General features: G+C 33.7%; 1 protein-coding gene across 2 annotated transcripts in view; it reads left to right on the forward strand.

The window, feature by feature from the left end:
- Positions 1 to 15200, forward strand: part of SCAPER (S-phase cyclin A associated protein in the ER) — a 460910-nt gene that overhangs the window by 17412 nt on the left and 428298 nt on the right. For both annotated transcript variants that reach the window (XM_032865126.1, XM_032865127.1), the window contains exons 3-4: positions 5894 to 6011; positions 10490 to 10560. In XM_032865126.1, coding sequence (XP_032721017.1) covers positions 5894 to 6011; positions 10490 to 10560 — 189 coding nt within the window. The remainder of the gene's footprint in view (positions 1 to 5893; positions 6012 to 10489; positions 10561 to 15200) is intronic.

Genomic DNA, 15200 nt, shown 5'->3' on the forward strand with positions numbered 1-15200 from the left:
ACATTTATTAAAGTTCTGTGAGGAAAACATTTACATTCTCCCCAACTGTCTGTGTATCTAGATTCTTGGACTTTTAAATTTTATTTGGTGTTGTAATCTGTTACTGTTATTATTTTGATGCTCAAATTGTCCCAGATTTAGCCGGTGGAAGCTCGTTCAACCTGGCTCTTGTGGTACGTCCCTATTATTCTTTGAGCATTTCTATACTTTCTAGTGTAACTGAGTCAGGCTCATTTTGTGCTTTCACTGTTTCCCTGTTTTGCTCACCTAATTGCTCAGGCTAGGGCCTTCAGTACAGTGTTGAATGAAAGTGGTGATGGTGGGCATCCTTGTCTCTTTCAACATTATATCATTAAATATGGTATTTGTTGTAGTTTGTGAAATTTTTATTACATGCTTTTTTTCATCTGTTGAGATGAGCATAAGGCTTTATTCCTTTATTCTGCTTATTTGGTAATTACATTAACTGATTTAAAAATGTTCAACCAGCCTTGCACTTGAAATAAACTCAACTTGTGATATCTTACCTGGATTCGATTTACAAATGTGTTTTTGTTTGTTATTTTCACATCTTTACTCCTGAAATAGTTTGAACTGGTGGTTAACTTTGCTTGTTTTATCCTCTTAGGTTCTGATATTAAGGTTATGTAGGTCTCATAAAATGAGCTGTGTTCCTTTTATTTTCTTTTCTAGAAGAATTTAGTGTAATTTTTTGCTACTATGGTTTGGAGAATTCATCCGTGAAACCCATCTGGTTCTGAATTTTCTTTTTGTGGGATTCAGTTTCTTTAATAAATGTTCAGATTCTTTTTATGTCAAGATTTGGTAGATTATAGTTTTTAAGTCAACAATATTTCAGTATCAATATTTCAATATCAAATATTATAAGTTGATATGTTAGCTATAGTATCCTTTTATCTTTGTAAAGCCTGGAGGTTTTAGAATTTGTAGTGGTGTTCCTTTTTTATTCCTCATATTGGTTATTCTTTTGTTAGTGTTTTCAAATAACCCATTTTAGGTTTTGTTATTTTTCACTATCATATGTTTGTCTTATATTTTATTGGTTTTTGCTGCTTATTACTTCCTTCTTTTTTTGGAATTAATATGCTGTTCTTTCTAGCTTCTTGAAATAGAGACTCTGATAATTGATTTTTAGCTTTTTGTCATTATGTCATTTTTATGGCTATACATTTTCCTTTAAGGATGGCTTTGGCTGCTGTATAAGTACTGATGTGTTATATTTTTATTATGATTCAGTGGAAAATATTTTAAAATTTCCGATGTGACTTCTTTGATCTGTAAGTTATTTAGAAATGTAATGCTTAATTTTCAAACATACAAGGATTTTTCTGGTTATCTCTCTTTGGTACTTTCTATTCTTTGAAGTTTAGTGAGGCCTGCTTTATGACCCACAGTATCGACAGTCTGGGAAATAGCATACACTTGAAAAGAATGTATATTCTACCAGTGTTGAATGTTGGGTTCTGGATATGTCAAATATGTCAAGTTTGTTAATTATGTTGTTCAAGTCTTCCCTATTGTTACTTAACTGTTTTTGTCTACTTATTCTGCCAGCTTCTTAAAGAGGTATGTTAAAATCTTCCATGATGCTTTTTTCCTATTTCAGTTTTTCCTTAGATGTTATTAGATGCACATTTAGAATTATTATAACTCACTGGTTGATGAACCTTTTACACTTATGAAATGTCATTCTATCTCTAGCAGTAATCCTTGCCTTAAAGTCTGCTTTGTTCAATATTAATAAAGCTACTATTCTTTTTTTAAATTTAGTTTAATTCCAACATAGTTATTATATAACATTATATTAGTTCTAGGTGCATAATATAGTGATTCAGCAATTCCATATATTACTCAGTTTGTTTCTTTTGTTTTGTCCATTTGTTTCATTTCTTAAATTCCAAATATGATGAAATCATATGGTATTTGTCTTTCTCTACTTCTTTTTAAAAAAAAGGATTTTCTTTTTTAATTTACTTGAAAGAGGGAGAGCATGAGTGGGAGGTGACAATGGCTAGGAACACTGGCAGTCATAGTTTAATCCTGCCAGATATTGAAATGATTCAAAATTGGCTCTGTTTTTTTGTGAGGGCTTATCTATTTCTAGTTTACCCTTATTCTTGGGATGAAACTTCCAGGTTTCAACCTAATGCCTGGGTGGCCCTGGACAGATTTAGTTTCTGTACTTTTGCAAGTCTATCAAACCCTGCTCATTTTTTCTGTCTTGGCTGTATCTGTTGGAATTGCCAGGTGCCTCTGGGGCAAAAGCAGCCCTGATTGCTGGACTCACCTCTTTAAATTTCTTATGTTCCCTGATCTTGCCCTATAATTGCTTGCTTCCTTCACTTTTTTCTGGTGCTTTAAGTAGATTTTTAAAACAAATTTTCTTTAGCTCTTACAGTTTTTCTCAAGTGCATGGTTGGTCTGAATTACCTAGCCCTTTATAAGCAGAAGGGAAGTTTATTATTCATATAATAGTTCAGTGCATGTATTCAGTATTCAGCCTTTCACATTGTAATTCAGGAACCAACTCTTTTTTTTGTTTTTGTTTTTACTCATTTTCTAGAGAGTTCTGTGTTTGGATCCTCTGCATCTGGCCAGTAAGTGGGAGAAAAGATAGAGAGAATATAAATGATGATGCATGAGATTTTCTTTATAAGCCAGGCCTGCAAATGGCTTATCTTATTTTTGCCTATATTTTAGTGTGCAGAATTTAGTTATATGGCCATCTAGCTGCAAGAGCCCAGTAAGTATTATCTAGCTTTGTAGCAGGACAAAAATGGAGTGGTTTTGGTGAACATATTATTGTCTCTGTCACAGAAGCGGTTATAATAATATATGTTTGACATGATGATGGCTCAGATTAGGGTATTAGTGGATTTACAGTTTCAAAATATATTTAGGACATAGAATTAGTAAGATTCGGTATCTGTTCTAACAGAGATCTCAAAACAGAGTAGCTCATAAAAGGTTGAAGTTTATTTTTGTCCCCTGTGATAGTCTGGACAGCCTTAGTTCATCTAGGACTTGACTTTACCTTTAGAAAGATGTGAAACATCAGTAAGATCTGACAAAGTTATTGTAGGTTACTGTACAGAATTCCACTCCACATCCTATGTTAGGGAAATTGTCCCAGTTACTCAGTTTCTCAGGTAAGTTTGTGGTTTGTTAAAAGTATGTATAAGTGCTCCCACTCTTAGAATTTTAACGTACTCCTGGTGTTCAGTGACTGGTGATTTTGTCTTTGAACTACTTAAAAATATGAAGAGCTTTATTAGTGGGAATTTTAAAAAAAGAGTCTTTGCTTAGTTATTTAGAAAGTTGAAAAACCATTTTAAAAAAGAAGGGAAATCAGTTTTATGAGCAAGTAGTATTATAGGTGTATTTTGAAGAACTGTGAGAAGTAGTAATTTTAATGGGGGTACAAACAAAAATTTAATAAATAGTGCTTGAAACCAGTTTGGGATTATGAACAAAATTGCTTAAAGTAGAGATTATTTAGATTTTCTTAGCCTTAGCAGATAGGTCAAAAAAATTGTTTTTTTCCCAATCTAGGAGCAAGTCTCAGAAATTATGCACTTAAATCACAAATTCTTTAAGTGTTAAACATAAAAACTTTAACTTAAGACTGATAGTTATGCTTTTTATTGAAACGTTTAGTATTTGAACAAGCCTCTGCAAAATCTCCTTATGGCACTAGGTGGCACACTGTGACTTTGGGATGCAAATAATGTATTTTGTTTTTTGTAAGTCTCTTGGAAGAACCTAGATGAAAATTCTGTTTGAAATAGATATCTGTAATGTTATAAAGTATTTCAGAGTCATTTATTGAATAGCAAACCCTGATGCTTAGATTAAAATGCTTAAACTATTGTATTTAATTTATTACTGACATCTTTATAACACCAGGGTTATTAAAAATGACTAGTATTTGTCAGTTTATTGAAAAGAGTTCAGTTAGAATATATTACAGAATGCACCTGTGATTTTATTGGAAAATGGTTTTCAGTCAGATACTGTAGTAAGGTGAATGTTACAACATTTTTGCATGTGAAGTATTAGAATTAAGAATTAAAGTCTTGAGTTGGTGATAGCTTTTTCTTTGAATTTGTGTATGTGTATTGAATATAAAAGAACTAACTTTTGGGTGCCTGGATGGCTCAGTTGGTTAGATGTCTGCCTTTCAGCTCAGGTCATGATCTTAGGGTCCTGGGATGGAGCCCCATGTGGGGCTCCCTGCCCAGCAGGGACTCTGCTTCTGCCTCTGCTTCTCCCTTTGCTTCTCTCTCTGCACCCCATCCCCTGGGGTGTGCACATGCATGCTCATGCTCTCTCTCTCTCAAATAAATAAAAATCTTTAAAAAAACCTGACTTTGCAAAATTTATGGTAGAATTGAAACGTTTATAGAAGCGAAGAATATTAGATTTCAAGTTTTCTGTTCTAGCATTATTATAACATTGCTATCTTGTGATCACTTTAGTTCCTAGAAAATCATCACTTTATGAGGACTCTTGAGTTAGAGAATAATGTATAGAATAATGAATTTTATAAATTTTATGTGATTGCATAATTATCTGAAATTATCTGAGAAGGAGCTGAAAAGGAGGTCACCTATTTAAACTTGTTCATCTGGCCTGTAAGGAATAGTGATACTTCTTGCTTAAAACAATGCTTTGGTAATTTAAATGATAGATGCTAACCTGAGTTAGAGCTAATAATCACTGGGAGATGTGTTTAATCCAAAAAAAGGAGATCTTATAGTGTTAACTTGATTGAAAAATATGGGAATAAAGATGATTCAAGAATTTTGCACAGGGTGGAGCTGGAATAGTGGTCACAGATAATGAGTTTCAGCATAAACTTATGAGTTAGGTAAGTAGATGCCATGTGGCTATCCAGGATAAGGTCAGAGGAATGAAGGAATGTGGGGGCAGGTATTTATTTTAAAGATGTGAAAGTTAAGTTCTGGCTGCTTTCACACAAAAAAGTCATGATTGACTAGTTGTCACAGAAACTGTATGGCCTGCAAAGCCTAAAATAAAAAGTTGTTATCTGGCCCTTTGTGGAAGCTTGCTGACCCATGCTCTAGAGTGTAGTGCCTTTTTTCTTTTCTTCAAGTCATACTCCTTGCCAGTAAGTTACTCTGAGAATAATGTGTTGCTTTCTTTCACATATTCCCCAATAAACAAGCACTTAAAATCAACCAGTAAGTGAGGAGAACCGAAAACGGGACAGAAGGAGTAACATCTTACAAGGAAATAATGTAATCACATTGAAAGGGGTGAGGATGAGAAGAACCAACTTAAGTCATTTTGGGAAAAAAAATCCAGTACTTTGGATGCTGTAATGATAAAGATAAGAACTGTATAGAAATGTTATGATCTTGTTAATAAATGCTGTGGGTTAGCAATTGTGAAACTATGTATGTATTAGAACTGAACAGATAAGTAAATATATTTTAGGTAACGAGAACCGGGTTTCTGACTGGCAGAGAAAGAAATTACAAATAAGGGAAAGGCTAAAATGAACCTGTGTGTAGAACTGAAATCCAAGGGATCAGACCTGTTGCTGTGTAAGTGGTGGTGCTGAAATGTGTACAAAGCAGTATTGTGCTTCTTAGGGCTCGTGTTCAAACCTTAGATTGTATTTATTCTTGAAAGAATTTGTTTATTCTTAAAGTTGTAAAACTAGTCTTTTCAGAAATAAAAAGATCTGTGACTTAGCTTTCTTTTATCTGTTTAACTACCTTTTCAATCCTAAATTAGTTTTAAGTGTTGCCTTTGTGAGAAAATGTGAGAAACAATGAATTTGTCAGCCAAATATATTTTATATGTTGACTAATCTAATAATCTAATATATATTTTCTGTATATAGGCCTCATTCCAGCGCTCTAATAGTCATGACAAAGTTAGGAGAATAGTTGCAGAGGAGGGTCGTACAGCAAGAAACCTGATAGCTTGGAGTGTTCCTCTAGAAAGCAAAGATGATGATGGTATGTATTTTTAAACTGTTTCATTTTTGTTGTAAATTTAGGAGGGTATATTTAGTCTTAAACAGTAGATAGATCCAAAACTTTATGATTTGAACTGTTGGGCAAATTAGCATACATGAAATAAGAAATAACTTTTTTATTGCTTTTTTAAAAAAGATTTTATTCATTTATTTATTAGAGAGAGGAAGCATGCATGAGTGGGGGAGGGAAAGAGGGAGAAGGAGAGTGAGAATCTCAAGCAGACCCCGTGTTGAGCGAGAAGGCCCCATATGGGTCTCAATCTCATGACCCTGAGATAATGACTTGAGCTGAAATCAAGAGTTGGATGATCAACTGACTGAGCCACTCGGGCGCCCCGTTATTGCCTTTTTGTCTTAGCTAATATACAGATGGTTTCATGAAAGTGTTAGTTTTGCTGTTTCACATAGGAACGAAGGTAGGTTTGTTATGATTGGCAAGTTAGTTTTCTTTTTTAATTTATAGGAGATTGAGATTTTTTCTTTTATTAAATTCTAATAAAAATAAACAGGTTTTAAAAAATTTATTATACTTACCACAGTTAGTTACAGGTTAATGTTTTAGGAAAAAAAGAGTATATTTCTTGAGTTGTTATTATTTGAACTAGAAAAAATACCTTTTTAGTCCTTTTACTTTCATGGGTAGGATCATTGTGAGCACTGCCTAAATCCTGGGGACTAGAAGATTGGATGGGGAGATAGAAAACGGGAGGTTGGGGTATACCAAAGAGGATCTCGCTTTGAAATTTTCTGAGGATTTGTAAACTATTCCTCATATTGGGTTTGTGTTGTATCTTTTCATGCTTAGATTCAGTTATATATTTTTGGAGGGAGTCTATAGAAATTATGTTGTTTCCTTTCCAGTGGGTCATAGGAGGCACACGATAGTGGTTTTGTTTCGTTACTAGTGATGTCAACATTAATCACTTGGCTAAGGTGATATCTCCTGAGTTTCTGCACTGGAAAGTAACTATTAACTTGATAATTAGTAGGTAATTTGTGGTAAGGTAGTTTGAGACTATGTAAATGTCCTGTTTCTCTTGAAGTAGTCTACTCACTACTTTTAGCCTCTGTTGATAATTCTTAGCTAATTAAGTTACTACTCTGATGGTTGCAAAATGGTGATTTGCTGACCCCAGTGTTCTTTATTAGCTGACATTCTAATGTAAGAGAGAGCTTTCCCTTTTCCCTTTTGTAGTATATGTGTAACTTTGCATTTATTTAAGTTTGTATGGAGTCATGGTTCTTTTTTAATGAGTTCTGATTTATCTATTTTGATGCTTAGTTCTAGGTTTGTCTTAGTTTTAGTTTTAGTTTAGTTTTGTTCAAACCTAGTCTTTAGTTCTAGGTTTGTCTAGATGAGTGGGAGATCTGTTAAGCTGACTCCTGTTTCCTTTTGACATATTCTTTGAGATCACCCTTACCCAGGGAGATGTTTCAAGCTATATAGGAATTCATCCATGTTTTATTCTTTTAAATTTATTTTACTTTTACATATTTTTTACATTTTATTTTTTATATTTGTTATTTAAAAACTTATTTTTATTCTATATTTTTCTATACTTGTATCAATGATCCATTTGTAGTTTATTCTTATATATAGTGTGAGGTATGGATCTAATTTTATCTTTTTCTGTAGGGATTACAAGTTGCTCCAGCATCACTTACTGTAAAGTCTGTCTTTGCCCCATTTTTTTGAGATGTCACTGTATCATAAATTGAATTTCCTTATGTACTTACATTCTGTTTCACCGAGCTGTTCATCTAATTCATGTGTGAAAGACACATGTTTTAATTATAGAGGCATTGTAGTATATTAAAATATCTGCTTAGACCAGTCCTCCCTCGGTAGCTTTTCTTTGTCAGTCTTCCTGATTTTTTTTTTTTTTAAAGATTTTATTTATTTACTTGAGAAAGAGAGAGATACCAGGAGAGAGCACAAGCAGGGGAGAGGGAGAAGCAGACTCCCTGCTGAGCAAGGAGCCCAGTGCAGAAAGGCAGGGCTCTAGATCATGGTCCTGAGCAAAGGCAGATGCTTAACCAACTGAGCCACTCAGGCACCCCTTCCTAGGTATTTTTAAGGAGCCATTACTTTGAATCAAAAACTACCAAATAGAGGGGGAAATTAAATTTGTCTTCTTAAATTTACCTCTGTACTAGCTGAAGTTTTCATAAGGAAGCTTACTGTTACTTTCATTTCTTTGGTAAAAACATATATCAACATTATTTACTATAAAAATAATAACATAAGTGACTCTTAATCTCACAAAACAAACTGAGGGTTGATGGGGGAGGGGGGTTGGGAAAGGGGGAGTGGGGTTATGGACATTGGGGAGGGTATGTGCTATGGTGACTGCTGTGAAATGTGTAAACCTGGCGATTCACAGACCTGTACCCCTGGGGATAAAAATGTATGTTTAAAAAAAATAAACAATAGTATTTTTATTGAAAAAAAAAATGATAACATAAAACCTAAAAATTTGGGACGCCTGGGTGGCTCAGTTGGTTAAGCAGCTGCCTTCGGCTCAGGTCACGATCCCAGCGTCCTGGGATCGAGTCCCACATCGGGCTCCTTGCTCAGCAGGGAGTCTGCTTCTCCCTCTGCCTCTGCCTGCCACTCTTAGTCTGCCTGTGCTCACTCTCTCTGACAAATAAATAAATAAAATCTTTAAAAAAAAAAACAAACCTAAAAATTTCTTTTTTTTTTTTTTAAAGAGTTTATTAATTTATTTGATACACAGAGAGAGAGGTCACACAAGTAGGCAGAGAGGCAGGCAGAGAGGGAGAGGGAAGCAGGCGCCCCACTGAGCAGAGAGCCCAATGCGGGGCTCGATCCCAGGACCCCGGGATCATGACCCAAGCCAACAGCAGAGGATTAACCCGCTGAGCCACCCAGGTGCCCCAAACCTAAAAATTTCTTATGGTTGCTGTGTATGATTCATATTATTTTATGAAATTTTATTTTTCACTTTCCATGGATTAATCAGAACAAAAAATAATCTGAGATTTATTAAAATTGCTTCTATTCAAGGAAGGAAAGAAAATTCAGTAATGAATCATATATCTGTATATAACCTGATTTTGCATGTAAGTACATAAAATTTGGCCAATACAATTATAAAGCTTCATTTATGCTTGTTGCAAAAGAATAGAACTGTGAATCCATAGAATTAGAACTTTCTGAATATCTAAATGATGACAAAATAAGAATGTCAATTTCACAATTTCTGATAAGGATTATTTTATATTGTTAAAACTTTGCCAATAATAGGGAAATCTTTATTTTGCTTTTTTTAAAAAAAGCAACTTGTTCTTATTTATAGCTATAATACATACTCAGATATTTCTGAGAATAATCTTTCAATTTTTGTAAGTTTTCTTCTGTTGTTTTATTTCTGTTTTCTCTGATACTTGTTCTAAGCTGGTTATTCTACTGGATATTCTAAAAGTCCTGCTCATACATTGTTTTCTATAATCAAAGGATGGATAAAGGCTGTGTAGTTGAGTGTCAGTTCTGCTTTCATCCCTGGTAGAACAGTTGAGGGAGGCCCACTTATGTGTGGGTAAATTGTTAGTAGGTGTTATGGCTCACTTCATTTGTACTGCTTCACAGGTCCTGGCCCAAAATTATTTTGCTGAAAGGAAAATTATTCTGTTGTACATTATAGATAGAATTTTATTTCTATTTTGAATTGCTCTCAAAAATAGAATGATTATGAAATAGTAGTTAGTATCTTTCTTATAAAAAAGAGCAGGTGAGAAAGATATATCTGATGGCAAAAATACAAAGAACTGAAAACTTCTCTTTTCAAATTAAACTGTGAATTTCATAAATCAGATAAGTTTGTCAAAGCAAAATACTGAGTTTTTAAATGGTAAAAAATGTATTCTCAATTTTATTGTTAAAATAAAATTTGAATTCAAAGAGTATTTTCCAGAACTGTTTATGAGTTGCGAAGTATCAAGTAACTTGGCCTTGTTTTTAAATTGTCAGAATATCTGACTTATTTAAGAGGTGATTTTTTTCCCGTTCTGAGAAAGCCATTCAATAAAATCAGTCCCTGGGAACATGGAAGTTTGTTTTTTATTTTATCAGTAGTTCATATTGATCACATATAGATTGTACTGTTCTGTGATCTCTGGAAGGAGATTATGTATTAGTATGCCCAAATGACTTATATGGTTCAATTTTGTACTACCCATTAAAAAAACTATTTATGTATTTAACAGAGAGGGAGATAGAGAGAAAGAGGGGAAGAGAGAGAACACAAACAGGGGGAGCAGGAGAGGAGGAGGGAGAAGCAGGCTCCCTGGTGAGCAGGGAACCTGATGTGGGGCTTGATCCTGGGACCCTGGGATCATGACCTGAGCTGAAGGCATTTGCTGAACCGACTGAGCCACCCAGGCACCCCTGTACTACCCATTTTTTGACCTTTATATTTGTCTATTTTTGCCTTGAAGGGAAATCCAAATGTCAAACTGGTGGAAAATCAAAGAGGACAATTCAGGGAACTCATAAAAATACTAAACAGGTACAGCATATGCAACTTTCTACTTACTGACTTTTAATTTGAATGAGAAAATGTAATTTTTCAGGATTTGAGTATTGTATATTTTGTTTTCATATAAAATTCCAGTGTAACATTCTTCACTTAACAAATGTGTATACAGTACTGTGTGCTTAGCTAGTACTAAATACTTTACAAATATTAATTTATTTGTTTCTTGTAACAGTCCCTTCAGCGTAGGCATTATTATTATCTAAATGATTATCTAAAAATGAGGAAACACAGGTAGGGAGAGGTTATATAACTTGCTAGTGAGTGGCACAGTGAAGATTTGAATCCAGGTCGTTAATTTCTGGTTTATGCTCTTAAGCCTTCTGCTACACATCCCATATTTGTAAATTCTTTTATGATTTCCTTTCTTGGTATAGTGATGTCTTTAGGTTGTAGAATAGTAAAAGTATTGTCTCTAAAAATTTCCAAATTGCTTTATTAAAATTTTGGAGAGCACAAGCCTATTTTAAAAGTGTTCTTTAGCACATTAATATTGGCTTTTTAATTCATAGTACTTTCTCTGAACTTTCCATATATATTATTTTGTTTTGATGTTATTAAATATATCAATATGATTATGCAGACCCAAAACTTCACAAAAGGAAAACATGAATTTCTAATCAACATGTCATTGTGAGTTCATAAAATAATCCCCAACTCCTCACCTACAATGTTATCAATGATAAAAAATTTTTTTACATTAAAAAGATAAAAGAACTAAAACAAATACACTGACAGGTGAGTGGAATTAGGGACACAAACTTAATGGACAAGTTTTAAGGGATTAAAGAAGGCTAAAATTCCCTGATTATGGTGGGGAAACAAATCCAGGCTTATGGTATAAAGTTTTGGGCTTATGCAGGGTTTGCACTAGGAGTAAAAAAAGCTGTAGTCTGCCTGGGTTGTGCCCTGTGAATTGATGTCTGAAGCAGTAAAAGGAAGTGGCCCATGGTTTATGACTGGTTCTGCTAGTATTCTTGACAGGTGAGAGTGTTAAGTACCCAGTAAAAGACCTGCGGAAGTGGGACCACAGTGGGCTGGAGGATGGTCACTGTAACAGTAGGATACATGGAATGAGGGTGAGCAAAGTGAAGAACTAAAATACAAGAAATTCAAATTCAAAGTAAAATATCAAAGCACAGGAGGAAAATAATGTTATAAAATATAGATAACACATTCTATGAGTGAGAGAATTTACTCTTGAGGTAATGAAAAAAGGCCATTTTCCTAAGGAAGACTTTCAAAAAAATGAGCTTAAGTTCCTCAAAGGAAAGAATAACTATAAACAAGAAGGAGAAATTCTGAAGTAAAATAGATGGATATTAATTTTGAACATTTATAGATAAAAGTGAGCCAGTTAGAAATCTTATAAATGGAAGTATTGTCAATGAAATTTTTAAAAACCCATATTAATGGAATAAATGTTGTATTGGACAAAGAAAATTTGTGAATTGGAAGACACTACTGAGGAGAATTTAAAACCTATTGCAGAGAACTAACAAGATGGAAAATAAGAAAGAGAATTTAAGATTGAGAAATTCTTATATAGGCCATATAGGACTTTTAAAAATAGAGGGTAAATAATAGTGGGCATTGAATATTTGAAGAAATAATGTTGAAAAATTTTCTCACTTGAGTTCTGAAGAGCTTCAGAGCATGACCGTGGAGCTGAGCAGGGTAAGTAAAAATAGATTTATATACCTAGCTACATTCTAAAGAGTCTGAAGAATGTTAAGATTATGGAAAAAAATCTTCAAAAAATACCAAGAAGTAAACAAAACCACAGAGGAATGATATATTAATACCCTTGTTATAAACAAAAGGATAATGAAGCAATATATTCGAATTATAAGACAAAATTACTTTAAACAATGCTTTTAAAATTTTGTTTATTTAAGAGTGAGAGAACACAGAGGGAGAGGGAGAAGCAGACTCCCTGCTGAGTAGGGAGCCCGATGTGGGGCTCAATTCCAGGGCCCTGAGATCATGGCCTGAGCTGAAGGCAGCTGCATAACTGACTGAGCCACCCAGGCGCCCTGACAAAATTACTTTTAACTCATAATTCTGTGCCCAGCCAAGTGCAAGAATGAAGTATAACTATTTTTAGTTATTTTAGACAAAAACTAAGTGTTTGCCACCCACTGACCCTCAATGAAGGAACTACTAAAGATGAACTTCAGCAGGAAGAAAAGGTAACCTGGGGGAAGGAACTTGTTAAAAAGGTATCTGTAGCATGTGATATGATGAGCTGGGTGTTATATGCAACTGGTAAATTATTGAACACTATATCTGAAACTAATAATATACTATATGTTGGCTAATTGAATTTAAATTAAAATAGATATCTGTAAAATGTGTTTGTAAATCTCATTACCTGTTGATGGTTTGAAAAGAAAAACACCTCACATGATTAGATTTAGAAAAGTGGAACTATAGTTTTAGACAATATTAACATGAAGACTGGATTGTAAGGATTTTGGAAGGGAGTTAGAGTAATAAAATTCTTGTCTTATTTAGGAAGAAGTTTTTGTTAGGAAAATATGAATATAAGTGTGTATGATAAAAATTTAAGGCTATCAACTAAAAGCAGCCATGATTTCCAAATAGAGGAATATTAGCAAATTGTATTTCACAATATTTGAAAAGAATGATACACCATGACCAAGTATATAAATTTAATTTTACGTAATTTATCCATGAGTTGTGCTTTTTGTTTTATCTATGAAAGCCTCTCTTATTTTAAGATTATAAAAATGTCCTTCTAGATAGTTTTAAATTTTTGTTTTCGTATTTGGTCTTTAGTCCATCAACAGACTAAAAGAAAAATCACATTATCACCTCAATAGGTTTAGTAAAAGCATTTGACAAAACTTGACACCCATTTATGATGAAAACTATCAATAAACTACGAGTAGAGGGAATCTTCCTCAACTTGATTAAAAAAATCTACAAAAAACCCTACAGCTAATGTGGTACTTAATGGTGAGAAACGAGAAGCTTTCCCCCTAAGATCAGTTATAAGGCAAGGATGCCCCTATCACCACTGTTTTTCAACATTGTAATGGAAGTTCTAGCTAATGCAAAGACAAGAAAAGGAAGGAAAAGGTATATAGATCAGAAAGGAAGGAATAAAACTGTCTTTGATCGCAGATATGATTATATAAGAAATCTGAAAGAATCAACAAAAAACTGCTGGAAATAATAATCTGTTATAGCACGTTTCAGGGTACAAGATTAATACACAGAAGTCAGTGGCTTTCCTGTATATCAGTGCTTAGCAAGTGGAACTTAAAATTAAAAACACAATACGATTTACATTACTACTCCCTTGAATTAAATACCTAGGTATAAATCTAACAATGTATGTGCAAAGATCTATATGAGAAAAACTATAAGACTCTGATGAAAGAAATCAAAGAACTAAATAAATGTAAGGGCGTTCCATGTTCATGTAGGAAAACTGAATATTGTCAAGATGTCCTTTCTTCCCAGCTTGATGTGTATATTCAATACAATTCTGACAAGTTATTGTATAGCTATTGACTGATTCTAAACTATATGGAGAGGCAGAAGACCCAGAATAGCCAATGAAATATTGAAGAACAAAGTTGGAGGACTGATGCTAGCCAACTTTTAGACTTACTGTAAACTATAGTAATGATGGCAGTGTGGTATTGGCAGAACAATAGATAAATAGATGAATGAAGAGAGTAGAAAGTCTAGAAATAGATCCACATAATTAATCAACTACTCTGACAGAGGAGCAAAGGCAATACAATGGAGCAAAGGTAATTTTTTCAACAAATTGTGTTGGAACAACTGGACATCCCATATACCAATAAATGAATTTAGACCGATACCGTACACCCTTCCCAAAATTAAACTCAAAAGTGGATTGTAGACCTAAATGTGAAAGCAAAAACTCTGACATTTCTGATGATAACATAGAAAACCTAAATGACCTTGGGTATGGTGATGACTTTTTAGATATAATACCAAAGTGGTGATCCAAATCATTGGTAAGCTAGATTTCATTAAAATTAAAAACTCTGCTTTACAAAAGATGGTATCAAAAGAATGAGAAGACAGGCCACAGACTGGGAGAAAATACTTGCAAAAGACATACCTGATGAGGGATTGTTATCCAAAATATACAAAGAACTCTTAAAATTCAATAATAAGATACAGTGTTATGTTAGTTTTAGGTATACTATATAGTGATTTTATACTGTATGTTAACTGTACTAGAATTAAAATAATAATAAAAAAACAAGCAACCTGATTAAAAAACAGGCCAAAGTCCTTAACTGATGCCTCACTAGAGAGGATAGATAGATAGCAAATAAGCATATGAAAAGATGCTCCATATCATATGGCATCAGAAATGCAAATTAAAGTAATAATGAGATATTACTACATATTCATTAGAATGGCCAAAATTCGGAATACTGACAACACCAAATGCTGGTAAGGATGTGAAGCCACGGGAACTCTAATTCATTGGTGATGAGAATGCACAATGGTACAGCCACTTGGCAGTTTATAAATTGCCAGTTTATAGAGTTATAAAACTAAACATATGCTTACCATATACTCTAGCAGTCATGCTCCTT

This window comes from Lontra canadensis, unplaced genomic scaffold (assembly GCF_010015895.1).
Source record: "Lontra canadensis isolate GAN:19392208 unplaced genomic scaffold, GSC_riverotter_1.0 scaffold28, whole genome shotgun sequence".
NCBI classification, from domain to species: domain Eukaryota; kingdom Metazoa; phylum Chordata; class Mammalia; order Carnivora; family Mustelidae; genus Lontra; species Lontra canadensis.